The 25,800-nt window shown below is 38.5% G+C and overlaps 1 protein-coding gene across 5 annotated transcripts in view; it reads right to left on the reverse strand.

Annotated features, from left to right (window-relative positions):
• CPQ (carboxypeptidase Q) overlaps positions 1–25,800 on the reverse strand; it is a 517,628-nt gene that overhangs the window by 122,438 nt on the left and 369,390 nt on the right. For all 5 annotated transcript variants that reach the window (XM_086695254.1, XM_086695255.1, XM_086695252.1 and 2 more), the window contains exon 7: positions 13,686–13,887. In XM_086695254.1, coding sequence (XP_086551380.1) covers positions 13,686–13,887 — 202 coding nt within the window. The remainder of the gene's footprint in view (positions 1–13,685; positions 13,888–25,800) is intronic.

Raw genomic sequence — 25,800 nt, forward strand, 5'->3', positions numbered from 1 at the left:
CAGACCAATTAAATCTGAATCTTTGGGAGTGGGGTCCCAGGTTGATATGATTTTAAAAGCCCTCCAGGTGATTTTAAAGTGCAGTCAAGGGTGTGAACCACAACCGTAACCTAAACACAGATCTTGGATTTATATGGGCTATGACTACACTAGCACAAAATGAAAACTTAAAGCTTATGGTGGGGCAATTAAAACTAATATGCCATGTGACTACAATTATTGGGATATCTCAGATAAAATCTTCTGTCAGGAATAGTGAGTGTGAAATCACTGGACAACAGATCTATTTATGTATTGAACTTTGCAGTACAGTGTTGGCTAAAAATATTAAAACGGTGTCTATAAATATCTTCATTCTTAAATATGACATCAACAAAAATTAATAGACTACATCTTCAAAAATGTAGATTTTGTAAAAATGGGTCCAGCAAACATTTTCATGTGGGTTTATATTTTCCATAACTGGATAGTTTTGGGTATTGATGAAGGCCATGCCCTTTCTCTACATAAGATTCTTTTCTCTCACCTGCCAGGAGACTATCTCAATTATTATGACAAGAAGGAAAGAAAGGAAAGAAAGGAAAGAAAGAAAGAAAGAAAGAAAGAAAGAAAGAAAGAAAGGAAGAAAGAGGGAGGGAGAGAGAGAGAAAAAGAAAAAGAAAGAGAAAGACAGAAAGAAAGAATGAAAGAAAAGAAGGAAGGGGGAATACTAAGGACATTTTTCATAACTTGTCCTAAATAGGCAATAGCTCACTCAGATCTCGAAAGATCCATAACTAATAGATTTTACAGAGCTCAACTATATTTGATTTATGCATTATGAACTGGAAGGACAATTAAGATAGCAAATGTCATATGGTAAAAGAAAGTTTAGTTACCATGAATTATGCAATCTCACACTTTGTTATAAAAACAGGATGATGGGGAGACTTAATTCACTGTTAGAAATCCCCATGAGGGGAATGTATGAGAATATTAGGTTAAGTGGTTGTTGTGTTTTGTTTTTTTTTTAACTTTAATACTGAGCAAAGGAAGGATCTTAAGCCAAAGTTACCTGAACTAAAGAGTCTATTATATATATCATTAAAATATAACTCATTTCTAGAGTAAAAAGTCTTTATCCAAATCCGAACTCAATTTTATCCAAATCTCTCTCTCTTTCTTTTTTAATTTTAGAGAGGGAGAGAGAGAGAGAGTGAGAGTATGTGCACGAGAGTGAGGGAGGGGCAGAGGGAGAGAGAATCCTAAGCAGGCTCCGTGCTCATTGTGAAGTTGGACACAGAGCTCAATCCCATGACCCTGGAGTCAAGAGTTGAAATCAAGAGTTGGAGGCTCAACTGACAGCCACCAAGGTGTCCCATTACCCAAATCTCTTGCATTATGGTATTTTTTCTATTGCTTCCATAATCCCATACTTATTAAGGTAATCAAATTGATAAATATACTTTAGCAGATTTTTTATAAGAAATTGATGAGCTATCACAGTACTCTAAGGCTTATTTGACTCCAAATATATCCAATTACAGTCAGACTTCATTGTTGATACTGAGAATTCCAGTGCAACCAGTGTCGACCACTGTGCAATGTTTCGTGGGACTACTCTATGTCTAACTAGAAAGTTTAATTTGGCAAAACTTCAAGCAGCAAAACATAAAAAATAAGTTCAGCTTTAGCAAGAAACTGCAGAAGACAGGCAGACCAATCTGTTAGGTGTGTGATCTATGAAGCTAGGTTTTGCCTTGTGTCTCTGAAAGGAGGAAGATGTGGGTTAGATGGAACCTACCCAATGGCTGGGATTGAGCTCTATCATGCCTCACTTCTGGCTGTCCTAAATCCTCAGACTGGCATTCAGGTCCCAGCTGGGGTCCTAGGCACCTTTTCAGCTTTAGTTTATTTCCCTATATTAAACTCCAGCCAAACCAGACTATTCATCCTTTCAAGAACCCATTGCATGTTTTAACCTATGCAATTTTGTTTATTTCCATCATTTCATGTGGAATGCACTCCTTCTCTATCCAACAAAACTCTATTTTTTCTTGAGATTCAGGCAAATTGTCACCTCTTCTGTGATGCCCCTCACAATTTAATTCTTCTTTTGCCTGAACTTCTATTGTACTTTGTTCTTCCTGTGTCTAAACCCTCCAGTAACTCCTTGAGGATAGGGAGTGTACCTTATATATGACATTGGGAAAAAATGGACCAATATATTAATTCTGGTTTTTCCACTTAACAGCTCTGTTACTTTGGACAAAGGAGGCCCCTTGAGCCCCAACTGTCTCATCTGAAAATTGGTTACAGAATAATAATGTATACTTCAAAAGATTCTTATAAAATTTTGAGATAATGTATGTAAAACAGCTAGAATAACACTTGAGACATAGCAGACACTCAATACATGTTAAATTCCCTCTTTATTCCTCTTGTCTGAATGTCATATAATATTTATTAGGTATCTCTTGAATGAATGAATGAATGAATGAATGAATGAAATTGTGAAACTGTCTGAGTCAGGTCTAAGAAGAAAGAGTACGCAGTAGTATATCCTGAGAATTCAATGATGACACTCAAGGTAATTATTTTAGTAAGTCTCATAATCATTCCTATCTGTAACCTCTTTTTTGATTTATAAAGAAAAATTATAAATAGTCATTTAAACATTTTGGAAATTAGTAGTTTTGGGTTTTAAGACAAAAATGTGAAAAACGGCAATGATATCACGTTAAGGGTAATTTGTATTGTAGGTTAACAGAAATTTGTATATCTCTAGAGGAATATACATACTAAAGACAAATAATTCTATAATAAACAAACTGCTTTCAGTAATCATGCTGTTACTGGTTGTGTGGTATTGCTATTCTGAAACAACTATGTGTGTGTTGTGGGATAAGGCAAATGAGTGGTTATGTTGTTGCATTAAGAACCAGGAATTTTGGCAAGGGAAAAGGAAATGCAGATATAACATCAGTGAGGTAAGGTACAACTTTGTAATCCTGAGATTTAATTGGAAATATAATATACTTCATAATATACTTTTTCTTAGAGAAAAAAATATACATATTTCCTAGTTCTATCCACTGAAATGACCTAGAAACATTGACCAAGTCACTAGCAATAAGCACACTTAATGTTCAGACTGTGGCCTCTAAATACCATGACATACTAGAAGAAACTGGGCTCTTTGGAGAAATAGCTAATTCCAGATCTGGGAAGGAAATATACAAGATGGTCTGGAACATTTTGTCACATCACAAAGCTAGAACACTATCAATAACTACAAGAGTCATGTCAAAAGGACTCAGGGACCAGCTTTAAAAGGCTCTCACTGGCCAGAGATAGGATAATTTGAGCATAAAATAAACATACTTACTGCAACAGAATGAAGCACATCTATATTTTTAAATCTAATAGTAAACAGCAATAGCAAAAAATAATCCAATTAGTTATTTTTGGAGGATACTAAGGAACCAACTAGTACATTTTAAAATAGGTAAGTAAAGGGAAAGAATGAAACATTTATCTTACCTTTATTAAATGAAAGTACCTCAGGGTGATCAGACAGTCAATAAGGGGAAAGCTGTTTTTTATAGAATTGTTTCAACTAATAATCAAAATTACCGTTTGCAACCCCAATGAAATAACCTTCAATGACTGTTAACATCAAAAAAAGAGAGGCAAGTATATACTACTCCTGATGGAAGTAAAAAGCAGCACCTAAGAAGTATTCTTGCCAAAAAAAAAAAAAAAAAGTAAAGAAAAATCAAACTTGCATCAGATGAAGCCTCTAGCTTCAACCACCAATTCACAGGAAATATATGGGAGAGTGAAAACATGTTAAATGGTTCCATGGGAATGGAATTAGCTAAATCCAGACTATAAAGAAATCCCAAGGGACAAATTACTTGGTTTCTGTAACAAACAAGCAGCAAGAAAGAAGAAAGATGAAGGTAAAACCTATGGATTAAAAAAGGCTTAAGAGATACCAACCACATCAACTGATTACATAGTTTAAACCTTATTGGAATCCTGGTTTAACAAAGAAAACTGTGGAGGGGGGAAACAGTTTGGACACAATTGAAAACATTTGAAATCTGGCCCTATATTTGGTATGATATTAAGAAATGATTGTAAAATATTTTTAGGAGGAATAATAGATTGTAGTTACACACACACACACAAACACACACACACACGAGTCCTTACCTTTTAGAGATGCAAATTAAAATATTTACAAATGAAATAATATAAAGGTGGGCATTTGCTTCAAAATAATCTCTGTGTAGGAGAGTGATTGGGGTATGGATGAAATATAATTGCCCACGAATGAAGAATTCCTGAAGTGATGACTACGTGGGGATTCATTCATTATTCTACTTTTGTATCCAATCCACTTGAAATTTTCTGTAATAAATTTTTAAATTCATAATTTAAAATAATCTTGTATGCCAGGCCATTCTGAATTTTACAATCTAACACTTAAAGTAGGGATATACAAAGTTTATGTAGCTGGCAAGGAGGATACATATTTTGAGGTCCTACTTCCTTTGACTCTACTGGCCTTCATATAATTTTAAGGGTTTTTTCCTCAGAAACTTTCAATGTAGCTTTATTTAGTTTTCCATGATGAAGTCTTCCTCCTTATTTTTGTGATTATTAAGTAAACTAACTCATAGTCTTTGCTGGTGAACTCCTAGAGAAAAGGGGTCTCTTCTTATTTTTGTATCCTCCATAATTTATTTATAATAGCTACCTGTTGAATGAAGTGTTACATAAGAAGTTAATTCGAGTATCTGTTAAGTATTAGGTGAAACTGACAGAAATTCAAATGCATAGGATGGGGAATCCAGAAGAACTAACCTTGAGATCCTGATAGGGGCAATTAGAGAAATGAAATTTTTCTAGGCTACATCATTGGAAGGCATGGGAAACAACTGAGAGAGAAATTTAAGTCATAGTGTTTTGAGAGTCATTATAATGCAGAAAATGGAGGAATAATTTCATGTTTTCCTCTGATTTTCTACAGCAATTGTCTTTGCAATTCCTCAATCTGCCTTCTCACTCCCAGTCCTCTCACTGAGTCTCCTGCCTGACTGTGATGGGGTATCCACTGGTATGAACTTTATGGACTCCCTTCTAAAACACAGTTCTCATCAACTCCCTCTTCTGCTGAGGATTTCTGGTGACTTTGCATCAGCTACAAGAGTTTTCCACCCGAAATTTATTCCTCTTCTTCATCTGGCCCAGAGATACTCAACTGTTCTTACCACCCACTGCTCTCCAAGATGAATCCTCTGCTCAGTGACGTTATTCCCCTAACCATTCCCAGTGGGGACACCTGCTTTTGTTCATACTATTTCTGTCACCAGAACTGCCCTTCTCTACCCTTTCTGTCCATTCTGATACTAGATAGTCTTCAATAGCCAACGTAAGTTCTCCTTTTCCAGGTCTTTCCTGTCTCCCATCTTATGAGCTCCTACAGTTATTCTGCATGTAGTATTTATCTTGGTGCTATACCAAAAGCTTCCTTTTACTGTGATGTAGCTTTTCTTGTGTTCCTCTTCAAATCGATACATCTAATCAGCAACCATTTGTTGTATATCTATCATGTGCCAGGTAATAGTGAGTATTGTGGGTATATAAGTATGAATGAAATACTCTCTTGGTCCTTGATTCAGTTAAGCAGATAAAATACAAGGTATATTAACTTTAAAGTGAAAATATGTGCTTTAAAAACAGTTCCAGGTAACAACAGAAGAGACTTCATAAAGCAGTGTGTGACTAACTGCCCAATAGTGTAAAAAATGCCCCTACGCTGTAGTCAGTCATACCAGAGGCATGAGCCAGGTCTGCTTTGGTCAAAATACTCAATGACTTCTGTGGAGTTGAAGCAGGTCGACTGCAAGGGGGAAAACTATTATTAGTTATTTTGATGAGCAATTTCCAATAGTGTACTATTGATGTGGATGGTATACATATCTATCTAGCATATAGCAGTCATGGAATATTAAAGCAAGAGCTCTGACTCACTTGAGCTGGAGATAAGAGGCAGCTACCTGCTATAATTTCCTGTGTTACCCTTCTCTCTTTCTAATATTTCTTCTCATTCTTGATTTCTTTGTTGTAGTCTGCCTCTTCTCCTTCCTCTTTCCCTCCCCCACCCCCTACAATATAAACTTTACAAGAGCAGAGACGTACTAAATCTTTTTCATGTCTGTCCTATGTGTCTAGAGCACCTGGTTTACACTTGAGACATGCTTGAGGATGGAATGAAACTGCCCACCTGTTTAAATGAAGGCTAGAGTCACAAACCAGAGATTGCTCTTTTCATGTACCCAGTGGGGCGAGGTCTGCTCACCAACCAGGAATGATCTCTCTAGACATTATTGGCAGAGAGCGTTTCCACCACAAAGGAGGAATCTCTTAATCAGGAACAGAAAGGGGCATAGAGATGCAGTGTTGGACTACTCCATCTGGGGACTAGGAGACGTACGAGTCCTGGGTTCAGAGGTTGGACCTTCAATTTATTTTACATTACCATTCCTGCTTGTGTCCTGACCTTCTCCTTTCTTGGAACATATTAGAAGAGAGGCCTTTGGAAATGTAGAAATGGAAAGTTTTGTTTAGTTCTGTTTAATGTCATATGAGGTATTAGAAACAAACAAGATGGAAAATATGTGAAATTCTGAGTATTCTGCATATTTGGTACTTCAATATGGAGTCTGAACTTTTTAATCATAAAATGATGAAAGAAATTGTGATTTTTTTTTTTAATTTTTTTTTTCAACGTTTATTTATTTTTGGGACAGAGAGAGACAGAGCATGAACAGGGGAGGGGCAGAGAGAGGGAGACATAGAATCGGAAACAGGCTCCAGGCTCTGAGCCATCAGCCCAGAGCCCGACGCGGGGCTCGAACTCACAGACCGCGAGATCGTGACCTGGCTGAAGCCGGACGCTTAACCGACTGCGCCACCCAGGCGCCCCAAGAAATTGTGATTTTAAAAACAATACAATATGTGAAGAAAGAGGAAAGCTCAATGAAGCAAAGCTGTCCCTAAAGTAATCACAGCTTATAGTTATGGCATTAGAGTTTATAAACCTCTTTCACATTATCCTACTCTTTCTACAAACCTAAACCCTACCTACTCAGCATTTGATTCATGGACACTTTGTCGAGGGCCAGGCACTTCTCAGGTACTTGGAACTCTGAGGAATTCACCATCAATCACCTTACGGTGAAAAGAGTAAACACCGCAAGGAGAAGGCATTATGGGGGCATACCCAAGGTACACTTGTCCAGATCAGTAGGAGTAAAGAAGGCTTGTGAGAGGAGAACAAGTTGCTGAACCATAGATGAATAGGAGTTATCTGCTGAAGAAGACAAAACCAACTGGGTCCAATGGCAAGGAAATGGGAGAGCACAGGTGTACCAGGAACTTCGGGGAATGAGATTTGTACAGGAGATTAACAGAAAGGGGTGGGGAGCCATGACACCAGACATGGTTGGTGTGGTGGCCGCACACCAGAGAGTGGAACAAGAAACACCTTGAATTCCATGCTAGGTAAAGATTATACTCTGAAGACAACGGGGAGATGTTGAAAGATTTTAAGCAAGAAGCAGAGACAAACAGATATTGCAGCTTTTCTTAGTTGCTTACCAGAGGAAATCCTCATCTTCTTCCTAAGGAATCCCAATTTTTCTTGTATATCAGGAGGCTACATTTTCAGTGGTGACTGGGCCCCACTCTAGGCCCAGAAAGTAAAATTTGATCAAAATAAACCAGTGTTGGTAATTCCACTCCATCGCCTCTGCCTAATTTAGCCACAGGCATGTTTTACAATTTTGGCCAATGAGACTATGGAAAAAATCTGCTTTGTGTCTTCTGGGTGAGATTGCCTCACGATTAAAAAGAGATATCCATTATGGACATTCTCTCTTCCACTGTTGCACAGTGTGTGAGAATTTGTTGCTTAGAACAACTGCAGCTATCTTGGGAACATGGGGTGGGGGGGCTAGTCTGAAGACAAAAGTCAACATGCTGAGGATGGCAAAGTGGAAAGATGTAAAGAACCAAGGTCCTTGATGTGGTAGTGGACTAAATCAAGTATTGTGCAACTACTCATCCCCGAGCTCTTTTTAAGTGAATTTAAAATTCGCTTTTCTTCTGTTTGATTTTTCAAGGAAAAGCAACCCAACTAATAGATTGATTTTCAATGTAGAATGTTCATTTTGGAAGCAGTGAGCCAATTAGATGGAAGGGGTCTAAGAACGCAGGCTGGGGTGTTAGTAGGAAGCTGCCATAGGAAAATCAGTGAATACTGATGAGACGGGTCTGTGTGGTGGAGAGAAGTGAACAGGTTTAAGAAATAAATGAAATTCAGAGTAAGTGGGACTTGGAGACCATTCTGTTGTATGTAATGGATGATGACTCTGTGGTTTCTGGATGGTGGTGCCAGTCAGTGAGATAGGGGACAGAGGAGGAGGAGTACATATTGTGGCTTGGTGGTTACCATACTTGTTTTGCATATAAGATAACCAAGTCTCACTCAATAGAATGTATAGTTTGTGAGAGCACAGATCTTATCTATCTTCTTTACTACTGATTCCCTAGTGCCATACAGTAGATAACTAGTAAGAATGCTTGATAATAAGTGAGTACAGACATACAGATGGCCAATGGATACAAAAAGATGCTCAGCATCACTAATCATCAGGGAAAAGCACATCAAAACCACAATGAGACATCACCTTACACCTTTCAGAATGGCAAGTATTAAAAGGACAAGAAATAACAAGTGTTGAGGAGGATATGGGGGAAAAAGTGTGGATGAGGATGTGCACTTTTGGTGAGAATGTAAATTGGTGCAACCACTGTGGAAAACAGTACGGAGTTTTCTCAAAAAAGTAAAAATAGAAATATCATATGATCCAGTAACTCTGTTTCTGGGTGTTTACCCAAAGAAAACTAAAACATGAATTCAGAAATATATATGTACCCTTATGTTTATTGCAGCATTATTTATAATAGTCAAGATATGGATGCAACCTAAGTGCCCATCAATAGGTGAATGGAATAGGAAGATGTGATATATGTACGTGTGTACGTGTATATATGTATATGTGTATATGTGTATATATATGTGTGTATATATGTATGTGTGTGTATATATATGTATATACATGAATGTAATATTACCCAGCCACAAAAAAGAATGAGATATTGCCATTCGTAACAACATGTATGAACCTAGAGGGTATTATGCTAAATGAAATAAATCAGATAAAGAAAGACAAATATCATATGGTTTCATTTATATGTGAAATCTAGAAAACAAAGCAAATGAAGAAACAAAGCAGAAACAGACCTATAAATACAGAGAACAAATGTAGTTGCCAGAGGGAAGGGCGCTGAAGGGATGCGCAAAATGAGTGAAGGGGAGTGGGAGGAACAGGCTTCCAGTTATGGAATGAGTAAATCATGGAGATGAAAGGCAAAGCATAGGAAATATAGTCAATGGTATTGTAATAGGATTGTATGGTGACAGATTGTGGTGGTAGCTACATTGTGGTGAGTACAGCATAACATATAGACTTGTTAAATCACTATGTTGTGCACCTAAAACCAATGCAACATGTGTCAGCTATACTTCAATTTAAAAAATGTAAAGAAAAAAATGAGCATGGCTGAGAAAAATGACATCATTTGCCTAAGACAGCCCATGCAGTTACACAATATAAAGCCAGAAAACACACTCACACACTCTAATTCTTTCCAGCGCACTGTCTACCACATGCCAACAATATTAGAAAAAGGTTGACTCAGAGTTTGAAGCAGAGGAAACTCTTATTGGTAGGTATGGAATAGGGTAGGCTCACTCCCTCAGGTCACATTAAGAGAGTATCTAATTTTTTCATTAATGTATATTTCATAGAAGAGTTTCTAAAGAAAGAAGATGTCTGAGAAGGATGCATGCAAGGACATTTGGAAAACGTGGATTATATCTCATTACTGACATATTCCGAATGAAATAGACTCCTCTTGTTCTAACCTGGAGCTTGTAATTAGAGAATCAGGTAAAAAAAAATTAAGATGGAAAGTCTCTCTGCTCTCTAGAGTTTTTGAATAGAGACTAACCAAAATCTCTCTTAGACCACTCTAAGCCATGCTCTTGTGTTGTGTTTGAAAGAGTCAGAGAACTATTTACCATTAATATATGAGAATCATTAAAGACTAGAAGATATTATTCAGCCATTTCCTTTCAGTCTTTATTCCTTTAAGGGAAATAATCCTAACTGTTGTAGCCTCCCTAATTTATGCCAATCTTCTACTATTTTTTCTACCTTTATATCTCTTTTCTCAGCATCCTTCATTTTCTCCACAGTCTTAAGATGAGGGACCCGAAGCGTGTTGAGAAAATAATTGTTTCTGTGGTTTTGTTTTCTCCTCTCATGTCAGATTTACTAGAGTTTAAATGTTTCCCAAAATTAAGCTAAGAACTACAGAAGAAGAAAAGTAGAAACCATTGACTTTAACTTCAAAGAATTGATCACTGGGTACTCCTAGTAATCCAAGAACAATATTAGTGTGTAATTCAAATGCCAGATTGTGGGACACAAAAGTATTTTGGAAATTTAGAAAAGCAACAGAGTGCCATGGGCTGTTGTGGAAGGATTCATGGATACTGATGAAAACAGAGTGAACCTTAAAGAGCATCTAGGATTTGGAAGGGAAGAATAGGAAGGAGTATAGAAGGAAGTAGCAATGGGAGTAGGTTGGAGTGTAAAAATATCTAGAATAGTCAGTTTATGTGGAAAACACATCTAAGATACTTTAAAAAAACAAACCTCCTCCCCCCAAAGCCTTATCTTTATGTTGATAGTTATTATGTCCATTATGGATATCATATAGATGGATGAAGGACAGCATCTCTCTTCTCCAAAGATGAACCTTTCTTTCATCAATCAATCTACTTGGCTTCTATAATTAATGAAAATCATGTTGAATTTTAATTCTGTCTGTGTTCTTAATTAGTATTTCACTATTGAGTACACAAGGAACATGAAAAAAAATGGGGCCCGCCATCAGACTACAGAAATTTGATAGGCATAGGACAGGGTAGGGGCTCAATAAATACTTATTGAGTCAGTGGAGGAAAGAAAAGAAAAAGAGAAAGAAGAAAGATGGTGTTTGGGATATTATTTCTCATTGATTTTTCAAAAGTTAGGTGAGCAGTTATTTAAATCATAATTAATATTTCGAATACCATCTTTAGGTTTAAGTTACTGTAACTTGCCAGGTTTTCATGAATAGAGGGTATACATACAGCTGGCATATTTTTATTTCTTTTTCTGATTAACTATGGTTCTTCATCTTTTTCTAAAATTCCTGAAATTTTCAATAGGTAAAAAGAGACACAATATAAGCAGTTCCATCATTTCTTCCAGAAATAGACCAAATTTGAAATATCAAAAGATAGCTTAATGGTAATAGGGGAAGACAGAAATAATTTGGTTCCATCTTACAGTATTCTGAAGGAAATTAAAAAGAATTCCAGGAAACATTAGCTGCAGTCTAAATGAACCACTGACGTTTTATAAGCCTTCCTGATCCACCGAGGTAGAGAGGGGAGTGGAACAAAGAATGTTAGAAGAAATAAGTAGTTATTTACAATAACAAACTCCTTTCCCCAGGGGTAAAATTTTCTAGAGCAGGAATGAACTGAAATCCTTTGCATAAGTAAGAGCTGAGTAAGACAAACATTTCAGACACTGCCATAGATTTGGAAGGCCATCTCAGCATTCCAGACTCCCCTGTGTTGCTGCACATTGTGGGAAAAGGGCCACCAGCCTTGAAAACAAAGTGGCCTGGTCTCAGGATAACTTTTGCCCTTAAGAGCAGGATAGCCTTAGGCTAAGTTATTTAGTCCCTCTGAATCTGATTCTTTAATTGCAAAATAGGGATGACTGTACCTTCCCCTTAGCATGGTTGTATGGATAAAAAAGAGTGTCTACAAAAGCCTCATAGAGTGCCTGATCAGTAACAAGAGCTCAAGAAATTGTAACTTGTATTAATTCTCAAGAAACCATAATGGATCTCAAATTCCCCACTCCACTCCATTAGTTGGTGATCAAATCTGACCTCACGTTGGCAAGAGGAAAAGGCCTCCTTACCTTTGTGAAGACAATCAAACCAACCTGTTAATTGCAAACAGAACCATTCTTATGAACATCTACATGGAAGGAATAAAGCTAGAGCAAATTCTCAATTATCCAGTGCAACGAAAGCAAGCGACCCTGGGAGCAGAGATTTTACAAGTTTCTTTGTTCTACTTCTGGTTTTGGTTTCAGCTCCTCCCCGGCCCTCCACACACCCCCGGTCTCCACTTCAATTCACCCATAGTCTGTCAGTCTTTTCCTCACATTTACCACCCCACAAACTTACTCAGGCTTTCTCAGTTTTTGAGAACATCCCTATGAAAAAAGTTAAGCCATGGGAAAAATCTAAAATTCAAACAAATTATTCCATATAGCTTAAAAGGGCAAATTGCCTTCCCTTAGACCTTGATCGTAATTAGAACTGACAGAAATGTGAGGAGTCTCAGATCTGTCCAGATGATGCACAGCCCCATCAATGCAAATGATATTTCAAAATATGGTTAAAATGTACACACGCCATGAAACAGAATCTAGGTCCTTGTATTAGAATAAAGGAAAGCTCCTTCTATTTTTAGTTATGAAAGATTATTATAAACCTTCAAACTTAAAATATGCTTTAAAAATATACAATATCTTAAGGATAAGCTTTTTAAAAATCTTAAATCCATGCAGCATGCTATTGGTGAAATCTATTTTGCACCTATGAATGCTCTGTAGCCACAGAAATAGTTCTGGAAACAGTAACGTTAAAACTACTGAATGGCATAATACAAATAGATCCTTTAACAATGTTTTTGATTATGGATATAAGGAGGGAACAACTTCAGTTCATAGATGCTTAATACCATCAATAACCCTTTCCCATGGCCAGTCTAGGGCAAATTTGAGAAGCAGTATACGAAGACTGTTTCACGTTCTAGTTCTGTGACCTCTTGAGGACAACTCCTATTCTGTAAGTTTATCCTTCCCCAGGACTTGTCTTAAAAATATCAACCTGATAAATCACTGATCATGTGAGATTAGTTTATGTCCAAGAGTTTTCATTAAGAAAAAAAGATGAGTAGGAAGTACCCTACCCTCAAAAAATAAAGCTCTACTGGTAAAATTTCAGATTCCATGGTATTTGGGTAGGGAATTATTTGGGTCAGAAAAGATTTCCTAGCACAGAGCTAGAACTAGAAGCATATTAGTAGTAATAATTGCTTTGTACTCGATTTCTCAAATTTTGGTCATGAGATCACCATTTAGATACCTGTTTTAAAAAATAACAAAAAAAAACCCAAACATATTTGTAGGTGTAATCCAGGAATCAGTAAAGCAGAATTTCTGGGAGTGAGGAACTTATAATTTAGAAAAAAAAATACAAATGAGTATTATTATTCCAAGTCTGGAAGTCATCAGATTATGGACAAAGCTTAGAGTTTCTGTGTATTAACTGGCCTATCAGTATCCGCTGTGGCATGTTTGAATAGCAATTTTATTTTAAATCAGTAGCAGAACCTAAGGAACACCAACTTCATCTTTCGGTCTTACCAGGCACTCCAGCTTGGATCCAGAAGTTAATGTCTGTCCCTTCTCCAGCCCTAAAGACCTGTGTGATGTTGACAGGCTGCAGCAGGCTCATGACCTCCTCCACGATGGTCCTGGCCTTTTCGCTGCCAGTGAATTGCAGCCCAGAGGGTAAGAAGGTTCCCAGATCAGACTCCATCACCAGGCTGTAGTTGGAAATATTTGCCTAAACAAAAGAGAAAAGTGTTGGTTCGTTATCTGTTGCCTCTGTGCTTTCTCCTTGGGAACTATCAAACAATAATAATCAAATGCTTTATCTCCTCGGCAGTTCTTACCAAAACACACGCTTCTCTGCCTGACCTCGGGTCTGGTCTGCATGTTAGTTAAGTGCTCTGAGATGTACAATTACTCATCTTGGGATTTGCCAAACACAAGTTGACTTGGAAGGATTAAAAAGATATAATGAAAGGAAATATAAGGCTTAATATTGAAGTTACTCAATTATTTCTGCTAGCAATAATAGTCTTTCCACCAATTTTCTTAAATGCCTAGTGTGTACCAGGATACGATTCCTCCTACATGGTAGGTACCTCCAGATAGTGTGAGTCATGCTCAGACAAAAGAAGGTATGCCCTGCGGACCTATTTCTCTGTTTTTCTTTCCTCTAAATGAGTATTTGATCTTATTTTAATTGTGAGTTCTGCTGAAGCTTAAAGGCATCAAACCGACAGGTCTGTCTTGGATTTCTGATGTTGTTGTTGTTCCGTTTGTTGAATCCCCAGGGAGGGAGCTAATAGGACAACACATGAAGCACTGCTCTCTCTGGTGTACAACCAGAGCACTTGAAACCCTGGCAACTGTGTCAGGCCACTAGTTTGTAAGCTCTTTCCAAATGAAGTCTGCTAAGAAAGCACACAGTGGTTTCGTGTAGCCTATATTGTCACTGCAAGGGCTTAGAATATAAGATGCTGTCGCCAGGTTGCACAACTAAATTGCCACACAGCCCTAAGACTCACAAGTTTAAGGACCTAAAAACTAGCCTGACCTTCTGTTTCTCAGGAGCCATTCACTTCTCCAAGACTGGTCTAGTACCAACAACTACCTGGTTGAGTTGTTCCCACGCTATCCTTGGATGGCACCGCTAACCATTCCTTAATACTCACCCAGTAAAAGTCAATTAATAACATTTGCACAGGGCTTCCAGAGAGGTTTCACATTTGCAATCTCCTTTTATCTGCTTCTATAACCCATAAAGTAGACAAAGCAGCTTTATAAGGTTGATGCTGTTTTACAGAAAAGGAAATGAGGATTATAGAGGTCAAGTTATTTGCTCAACGTCACACGGTTGCAAATGGTAGAGCTGAGTCTGGAATCCTACACTTCCCAGGACTCCACACTGCCATCACTAGCATAGGATGGAGTGATAAGTAAGGCTTGTTCTGAATTAGAATGATTTCTCACTTACATAACAGTCTGAGGGCTGCATGTTTTTTTTTTTTTCTAGAACAGATTCCTTTTTACGATGATCTCCTAACTTGCCATGGAAGCGTACTATTGTTACAAGGGCAAGAACAGGAATGGTGGATTCTAAAGGAGGGTCTTGCAGGCAATTATAGGACTGAATGGGGTGGCCCGTGGGATTAGCAACATGCTTTGTTGCTAATGATTGATAAAGTTAACAAAGCAGAAGTCTTCTCACATTTCCACTCTCGTTTCTAGGAGGTTTCTGTCTTCATGGTGATTTTCAGAGAAGGACCTGAGGCACTTATAATCAAATGTGTCATCTCAGCTTTCAGCTGTGGCTACTGCACAACAGCAGCATCATTAGAGTTAATAATACGCACAATATTTGCATTAATGTCTCACATTCAGGGCTTGTTTAGCTAGCACACTGATGCTAGGTCAGCAAGTTGACATGTTATTTGGCAGTCCTAACCTTCTCCCCTCATATGTCCTGCTACTTCTTACCCCAAACTCTACCCTCTGTAAAAAAGAGAATAGACACATCACAATAATCTGCAAATGAAAACATAATTGGATAATCTTATATGTGAGGGTTCCCATACTACAGGCAGATCCCATCCTTCCAACAAGAAAATTAGACAGAGTGCTCCTAGTCTCGCACTATTTAGGTTAAAGTGGGGCTAGGCAGCAGTTTGGCTGTGAGACCCAACACTATAGAGCAGCCTGGTGAGGCGACACAGCCCTGGACCCACGCTATTCTATTCCATGCTGGGCTACCAAGGGGGTCACTGGCTTTCTCTCTCTGTCCCCAAGTCTTGTCATCTTGGCCTCTGGCTTCTCCATCGGTAGGGTGGGAGAAATGCTCTTTTTCAAAGCTTGAATAATGAGCCAGTGCACGTGGAGCTTTGAGCACCTTCAAAGGTAAGACCTTCGTGGATCACAGTGAGAGGGGCTGCGTGAGTTGAACTTGCCAGAGCTCTTCACAAAATGTGCATTAAGAACTTCTTGGCCCTCTGATTCGGCTGCAAATGAACAGACGTCCTAGGGACAGGGGCTCCACAGTTTGTGAATGCCCGTGTACAATGTCACAGGATGTTGCTAGGAACATAAGGAAATAATGTATATAATGAAGTTTTTAACGGTATGTGTGGCAGCCAGTTTAGCAGAGAGATAAAAGAGTATGGGCTTTGGAATTACTCAGACTGGGTTCAATTCTCAGATGAATCAGTCATTGGCTGTGTGACTTCATGCCGTCTATGTAACCTCTCAGTTTCGTCCTCTGTGAAATGGGCATGACAATGGCAGCCAGTTCACGGAGTTGTAAGAAAGAGTTCATGGTGAAGCCTGGTGCAGAATTTGCACTTAATAAGGTTGTCCTTACTGGTCTTACTACTAAGCATCTATACTTCTCAAACTTCCAAGGATGGTCTCCCCATAAACCATTCAGTTAGCTGTTACAAAGATGACAGGTGGCATTTTTCAGGGCTGCCTATTACCAGATATTGTAGGAAATGCTTTCCACCTTATGCCAGGTAACTCTCACAACCATTCTGTGAGACAAGCGGTACTGTAGTTCTCATTTCACAGAGGAAGCAATGGAGGTTTAGTAACATTACCTAACTTTTCCAAGGTTACCCTGTCAGTCAGTGGAGCAGCCAGAATTCAGATGCAGAGGTCTGCTTTCCAAAGCTCTCCACCCTCCACCACCCTGTCTGCTGAAGCTTTCTCCCAAGTGTCAGGCCACAAGCCCTCGGTTTTAATTTAAAAATACAGGGACTGTAGTTAAACAAATGCATAGAGTTTAAAGTTATTTTTCATGATCATAATAAAAGGTCTGCTTGGGCAGAATTTATCATCCCTGCTAATAAAGTAATTTGATTAAGCAAAGGAAAGAGTAAACAAAACAAAAACTAAACTAAACAAAACAAAAATCCCCAAAAAGCAAACAAGTCTTGCCCCACAATTTCCTCCCAACTAGGAATAAAAAGCCTAAAATAATAAAACATCTTTTCAAGCTGAATTACACAGGATGTTCAGATGTCAGTAAACCAGAATTCTGGCGTAGGTAGAGACATGTTTAATTTCTATTCATGTAGAATTTTATTAGCTGCTGCTAACATGATGGCAGCATTCTATTGTTTTCTATTTATATATAAACATCTCCATATGTTTTCAATAAAGAACTAAGAAAACACATCACCCACCATCCATGGCATTCATTTATGGAGTCACTGTCTAATTGTTAGCACATGGTGAAGGACTCAGGAAAATAAAAGGTCTCTGCACAAAGAAACTGGAATGAGTAAGCTAGGTCACTGGGCTGTTAGAACTGCTGCTTCTCGGGAATGCGTCATTACAAACATCCGTGTTCCTCACTACGCCACAAGTTGCTGGGAATGCACTCCATGTGGATTTGAAAAGCTGATCACAGTTAGTGACAGGCCAGGAGTCATGCTCGCTCCACTCAACCATCTTAGCGCACATAACAAGATCTTTGTCCTTCTGTTTTCAGGCTGTAGGAAGAAATCTGTTTCTAGAGACTGAAAACTTTATTCCTGAGATAACCAGCGCCAGTTGAGAGAAGCTGTGGCACGTAGATGAGGAGGCCGAGCAGCTCAAAGATAAGCTCAGATATTATCTGTAAGCCCCCACTTTGCTCTCGCAATAAAGAGAAAAGTCTCGTTATTAGGAGCCATGGAAACTGTTGTTCATTGCTGTGTAATGTACATAACGCAATGAGGGGAGATGCTCCTGGGTAACCTAGTTTGGCATCATTGGATTAGGTAATAGCTGCTCAGGGTTGAGGACCCATAATTTTGTCTTGTGCTACAATCACATCCTGTCACACTTCCTTTCTTTTTTCTTTTCTGAGAGGACCAGGTTACTCTGCCAAAGAACAATTTGGTAACTATTAGCATTCTTTAGGTGCAATGAAAGATTAAAAAGAAAAAAATGTTTAAAATACATACTGCATGCTTTAAAATGCTTAATCCCTAATATAAACACAAAGATGATGTTTGTGTTCTTTGCTTTTATAAAATTCCAGGCGATTCTTCTTCAGAAATATAGATTCAAGTTCAACAACATCTCCTCTCCCCTCAAATTTGGCTTTCTTCTTTCTTTGTTTTTTAATTTTATTTTTTTAATATAATTTATTGTCCAGTTAGCTAACACACAGTGTATGCAGTGTGCTCTTGGGAGTAGATTCCCATGATTCATTGCTTACATACAACACCCAATGCTCACCCCAACAAGTGACGTCCTCAATGCCCATCACCCATTTTCCCTTCTCCCCGGCACCCCCCACCAACCCTGTTTGTTCTCTGTATTTAAAAGTCTCTTATGGTTTGTCTCCCTCTCTGTTTGAAACTATTTTTTCCCCTTCCCTTTCCCCATGGTCTTCTGTTAAGTTTCTCAAATTCCACATATGAGTGAAAACATGATTTCTGTCTTTGACTGACTTATTTCACTTAGCATAATACCCTCCAGTTCCATCCACATTGTTGCAAATGGCAAGATTTCATTCTTTCTCATTGCCAAGTAGTATTCCATTGTATACATAAACCACATCTTCTTTATCCATTCATCAGTTGATAGACATTTGGGCTCTTACCATAATTTGGCTATTGTTGAAAGCGCTGCTGTAAACATTGGGGTACATGTGCCCCACTTTTATATCAGCACTTTTATATCCGTTGGATAAATTCCTAGTAGTGCTATTGCTGGGTTGTAGGGTAATTCTATTTTTAATTTTTTGAGGAACCTCCACACTGTTTTCCAGAGTGGCTGTACCAGTTTGCATTCCCACCAACAGTGCCAGAGGGTTCCCATTTCTCCACATCCTTGCCAATGGAAAAACATTCCATGCTCATGGATTGGAAGAACAAATATTGTTAAAATGTCAATACTAACCAAAGCAATCTATACTTAAATTACATTCCAATTAAAATTACTCCAGCATTCTTCTCAGAGCTAGAACAAATAATCCTAAAATTTGTATGGAAACACAAAAGACCCTGAATAGCCAAAGTAATGTTGAAAAAGAAAACTAAAGCAGGAGGCATCACAATATTTGACTTTAGCTTCTACTACAAAGCTGTAACCATCAAGACAGTATGGTATTGGCACAAAAACAGAGACATAGACCAATGGAATAGAATAGAGAACCCAGAATTGGACCCACAAATGTATGGCCAACTAATCTTTGACAAAGCAGGGAAGAATATCCAATGGAAAAAAGACAGTCTCTTTAGCAAATGGTACTGGGAGAACTGGACAGCAACATGTAGAAGAATGAAACGGACCATTTTCTTACACCATACACAAAAATAAACTCAAAATGGATGAAAGACCTAAATGTGAGACAAGAAACCATCAAAACCCTAGAGAAGAAAACAGGCAACAATCTCTTTGACGTCAGCCACAGCAACTTCTTACTCGACATGTCTCCGAAGGCAAGGGAAATAAAAGCAAAAATGAACTATTGGGACCCTATGAAAAAAAAAGCTTCTGCACAGCAAAAGACACAATCAACAAAACTAAAAGGCAACTGACAGAATGGGAGAAGATATTTGCAAATGACATATCAGATAAAGGGTTAGTATCCAAAAATCTATAAAGAACTTACCAAACTCCACACCCAAAAAACAAATAATCCAGTGAAGAAATGGGCAGAATACATGAATAGACACTTTTCCAAAGAAGACATACAGATGGCCAACGGACATATGAAAAGATGCTCAACATCGCTCATCATTAGGGAGATACAAATCAAAACCACACTGAGGTACCACCTCACACCAGAGTGGCTTCTTCTTTGTTTAAAAGCTTTTATTTTCTCATGATGTAGGTGACATGTCTTTGGTTTTTACCTAAAGTGACACTGCAATCCCAAGATCAAATGAAGAAGTAAAGAGACTCCTCTAATTATTCAAATTAATCATGTAGCCTCCCCAATTCAATCTTCAAAGAAGTAAACTTCACCTTGACACAGACCAGTATGTCTCAGTATCACTTTCCTGCACCATAAGTGTTAGTATTTTATAAATGATGGTGGTGATGCTGTTTGGTCAGGTGGAAGGCTCAGAAGAAGTTCTCAGAAGCACATCGTCTTATGATACCGTGGGCTGAGTTGCTGCAATCATCTTTTCCAGCCATGCCAGTGACCTTGGAATTCCCAGTTCACGGAGTGGAGCAGTGGTTTCTTCACAGAGCTCCAGCTCAAACAGCTGTCATGACTGAATAATAGGTAAAGCAATTTCTCCCTGCTGTGCAAAGCCAAGAGTAGGTTTTACTTTCTGGTCAGGTCTACCCTGAAGTTCAGCCTTTTATGTCTGTGGTCACCAGTATTCAGTTTTGAACATCCTTGAGTACCCAAGGGAGAGCCAGGAAAGGGATGATGACAAAGTGGAAGGCCATAGGTTATTTTTATTTGACAGATAAACTGGCTGGGGGAACAGGCAGTCTGGGGTAAGTTACATTACTACTAAAAGTGCAGACACCTATTGTGGTTCAGCTGCCATTCCGCCTGGAGACGGTACAGAATAAATGGCTTCTGAGGATCCCTTTCCAGCCCTATCATTCTCTATGTATGCACAGAAGGCTTCTGTTGTGAGACAAACCCGTGTTTTCAGGCAATCCAATTTTTACAATGTCATCCAAAGCACTCTAGATCTCAGTGAATTCTCCTCTTGAGGTGGTTAAGGTCCATAGATAGCCTTTAAACTTACTGAAAACACATGATCCCTCGATAAATGTCACTATGGTAACAATAGTGAGCAGAGAAGGCTGAAAATATGGCATAAACATAGGCTAAAAGAAATAGGAATTTTATTTATATCATAAGAGGAAATGTAACTGACTATATTCACATTTCCTTTAGGAATAAAAAGAATGCGTTATCTAGAGTATTTGGTAGATAGACTTAAAAAAAAGCTTACATGGCAAGCTAATGTCAATCTCAGTTTTAAATTTTATTCCTGCATGTCAAAGCAACATAATCAACACTCAGAATCGGTGGGACTCGAGATCTCCACCATTTTGATTCTTTTAAAACAATACATCGGTCAGGTGTTTCGTGCTACCAGTTGCATACACACTTCAATATGCAGGTGCAGAAGAGAAGTCTCCAATACAGACAGGTCTGTGAAAGCAGCCTTCTCCACCTTCTCTCTATCCTTCTCAACCCCTGCTTCTCATGGCGTCTCCCCATCAGCTTTTCCTCTTGTACCCATCACACTCCCCCTCTTCCCCAGGCCCAAACAGAATAACTGAACTGCCTAAATGAGGTAGCCATCCTTCAGTTGACCTTCCTTACTCAACACTGTTACCTGTTAAATAAACACAAAGACAGGAGCGCCTGGGTGGCGCAGTCGGTTAAGCGTCCGACTTCAGCCAGGTCAAGATCTCGCGGTCCGTGAGTTCGAGCCCCCCGTCGGGCTCTGGGCTGATGGCTCAGAGCCTGGAGCCTGTTTCCGATTCTGTGTCTCCCTCTCTCTCTGCCCCTCCCCCGTTCATGCTCTGTCTCTCTCTGTCCCCAAAATAAATAAATGTTGAAAAAAAAATTAAAAAAAAAAAAATAAATAAATAAAAATAAACACAAAGACATGTTTCTTGTTTTTTGATGGTGGTGTTTTACCAGCCAAAACGGTGCTTTCCTGTTGACTTCTAATCCCTTTCTCCTGACTGGGAAGACTACAGCGGCTTCTTTAAGCCTTCCTCTAAGACCAACAGCCGACTTCACCTTCTATAAGTGGACAGGTTATTTGTTTTAAAAAATATAGTACTTATTTTCTTGTCCTGCAAACACAGACTACTCTATATTCTAGAACTCAAATATTCATTCAATGCTGGGGGATATCATATTAAAACACAATAGTTAAGTCTACTTTCTCTACAGCCTGTAGACAAGCACAGTATTTTTGGATTATGACAATACTCTCATATGCTTTCTTTGATCAAGCAGTCTTTACTAATGTTAGTAAAGATGCTAAATACAGTTTTAGAAGTAATTTTGTTTTTGTAAGCATGCCGTTTTTTTTTTCCTCAAAAGCACAATATTGGGTCTGAAACCTCACCCCCCCGCCCCCCCCCCCCACAAACCCACAATAATATGCAAATATGAGCTTTAGGGCTCTTGGTCTACTCAAGTGACTTCATGCTCTAACTCTCCTCCTGCCTTCCCTGCCCAAAACACCACACTCCCATCTAATATGCTGGGTTACTGATCTTCATTTGATTTGTATTTTTATACCTACCTTCTCCAGAAAGGATTCAAGACTTCTTATAAGAAAAGGGCCTAATGCCATATTTTTAAAAAGTATCCAAACTCTCAAGAACCAAGAAAATGCCATGAAAGCAAATATCAAATCTGTGTGGATCTCTGTCATATTTCCAACTTACATAACAGAGCTCAGCACATAGTGGGTGCTCAATAAATGTCGGAGGAAAAAGAAAGTCACAACCAGGAAACCTGACATGATACCCTAACTGCAATTTGAGGATACAATTTAGCCCTAGCTTGAGCTGCCAGGGTAAGAGGGAAGATTGATGTATTACAGAGCTCTCATTATCTAGGAAAAGAAAGCATACCACCAGCTCCTTGAAAAAAGCAACAATTTTTCCACTGTTCAATTCTAAGAGTTATTATTATGTGTCTCTTTATATGAGGAACATTGAAGAAAATAACAGAGTCTCCAATAACAGTTTTACAAAAGAGGCAGAAACACTTTTCTGAACATCATTTCCTATATATTGATCCTCAATTAAAGCAAAAAGGAAAATATTAAGTCACATTTCAGTAAAGGTGTTTGCTCAGGAGCAAACTGTATTTATTCAACAGTTACTGAGATAGTAACAGAGCACAGGGTGACCATACATCCATGTTTGCCCTTGGCAGTCGCAGATTATATCCTTTGTCTTGGCATGATTATTAACAGTGCCCCCTTTATCTCACAAATGTTTCCCAGATTTAGTAATAGACCATATTGCCAATCTATTTATTTGTATATACAAATACAATTTATTTGTATATAAAGATGACAAAATAGGCTTGCTTCCTTGTAAGAGGGCAGAGTTTCCCAGCAGAGGCAATAACTGGCTGTGATATTAAAAATGTGTTGAGTTTTAGGAAAGAGACATGCACAAATAAGGGAGGGTAATTACTGGAAAACATTGGGGAGAGCCTGGGAGAGGAGGTGATGTTTGGCCTGAGCAAAAACCCTCAACTAAAGTGCTCCTGTTAGAACAGGGATCTTGTTAGTTCATTACTGCACCTCCAGGGCCTGCCAAGTGGCATTTGATGATACTCGTCAAATGAGTAAATGAAGAAATGATACTGTTGTAAGTATCCAAATAATGTTGTCCAGACATGTAGCTTTCTTTGTTTTTAATTTTATTTTTTTAATCTTTTTTTTATTTTTTATTTTTTAAAATTTACATCCAAATTAGTTAGCATATAGTGCAACAATGATTTCGGGAGTAGATTCCTTAGTGCCCCTTCCCCATTTAGCCCATTCCCCCCTCCCACCACCCCTCCAGCAACCCTCTGTTTGTTCTCTAAGAGTCTCTTATATCTTGTCCCCCTCCCTGTTTTTATATTATTTTTGTTTCCCTTCCCTTATGTTCATCTGTTTTGTTTCTTAAAGTCCTCAAATGAGTGAAGTCATATGATTTTTTGTCTTTTTTGTATGGAAAGGGCCCCAACATCCATCAATGGATGAGTGGATAAAGAAGATGTGGTGTATATATACATTGAAGTATTACTTGGCAATCAAAAAGAATGAAATCTTGCCATTTGCAACTACGTGGATGGAACTGGAGGGTATTATGCTAAGTGAAACTAGTCACTCAGACATGTAGCTTTCTTTTTTTTTTTTAAATTTTTTTTTTTTCAACGTTTATTTATTTTTGGGACAGAGAGAGACAGAGCATGAACAGGGGAGGGGCAGAGAGAGAGGAAGACACAGAATCGGAAACAGGCTCCAGGCTCTGAGCCATCAGCCCAGAGCCTGATGCGGGGCTCGAACTCACGGGCCGCGAGATCGTGACCTGGCTGAAGTCGGACGCTTAACCGACTGCGCCACCCAGGCGCCCTGACATGTAGCTTTCTAAGAGAGAAGTGGAGAGAAGACAGAAGTAGAACTTAGGCAATCTCTAAAAGAATAAATATAAACATATCCACATAGCTCGGTTCTTTGTCTTCTTCAGATCTTTACTCAAACGTGACCATCTTGATGAAGCCTTCCTGGCTCTCCCGCAACACAAACTCAGACCACTTTCTCCCCACATACCCTGTCTCTGTTCCTTATCTTAGTTTACTCCTCAGCTTCCCCTTCATCTAACATACCACTTTACCTCTTTATCCAGTTTGTTATCAGTCTTGATGCCTGGAATGGAGGCAAGATGAGGGCAGAGTTTAAAGTGGTACCCAGAACTTAGAAGGTTCTCAGTCAACATGTGCTGAGTGAATGACTAAATATATATATTTATGTGTTTAAAAACACACACGTGTGTATATATATGTACCTGCAAACTCTGCAAACCCATAACTAGATGCTATTATGGGTGACAGTGGTGGTGGTGAAGATGATGATGATGATGTGGCTGCTAGTGTTGGTGATAAGGCAACAGCAGTTTTTCAGATTCTGTTCTTTTTTTTTTTTTTTAACCTTCACAAGCAAGCACAGGTTCAACAACTAAAGTTGTAAGCTGAATCTGTAGTGACTATTTTATAAAGCTCTTAAAAATATACAAATTTTTTACAAGATTCATTATAAATGCCACAAATAAATACATCTAGGAAGGCTATCTAGAGCGACAGCAATATAATATGGCATTAAATACGAGTGAAACTTCTCAGATTCCTTCAATAATGGAATAATAAGCTACTCTTACCCTGGAAGCCATGCAGCAAAAGCTGTTTCCTTCTCAAGTGAAAAAGGGCTGAATACATCTCTAGCAGACCCTACGTCATCATCATTTGACCACCAAAGATGAGAACCCTCAACACTCAAGACTCACTAGAATAAAACGGCCATCATTCATAGCAGGAGCAGAGGATGAGGAATAACAACTGAATCACCAAGTGGGTATTTAAATAGCATTCTTCAAATGTGAAATAATTTTTATTGACTTTTAAATGTTTATTTATTTATTTTGAGAGAGAGAGAAAGAGGAAGAGAGAGAGCGCAACAGGGGAGGGACAGAGAAAGGGGGAGAGAGAGAATCCCAAGCAGGCTCCACACTGTCAGCACAGAGCCTGATGCAGGGTTTGATTTCATGAACTGCGAGATCATGGCCTGAGCCAAAATCAAGAGTCGGATGTTTAACCAACTGAGCCACCCACATGCCCCTCAAATATTAAATATTTTTTAAAGGAATCCTTAAGGTTTGGTATGCTTTAGTACAACATAAGGATAATAACAGACGGTGTAATCAGTAAGACTCAATTATAGAAACTAATAAATGCATCCTGGGACTACTTAGAGCTTTAACAATTGCTTTGCATACTTTGTAAGTTTTTAAGTATTCAGACAAAATGAAGGAAAATCATAAACAGATGAGGCAATTTAGCTTTGAGAAGAGTTAAGAAAATTTAATAGGTATAGTTTAGATAAAAGGAGGCTAAGGAATTATAGTGATTACAGAAAAGTATCCAAAAAGGTACCTGTATTGA

This window comes from Puma concolor, chromosome F2, assembly GCF_028749965.1.
Source record: "Puma concolor isolate L17-30 chromosome F2, mPumCon1.1.hap2, whole genome shotgun sequence".
Classification (NCBI taxonomy): domain Eukaryota; kingdom Metazoa; phylum Chordata; class Mammalia; order Carnivora; family Felidae; genus Puma; species Puma concolor.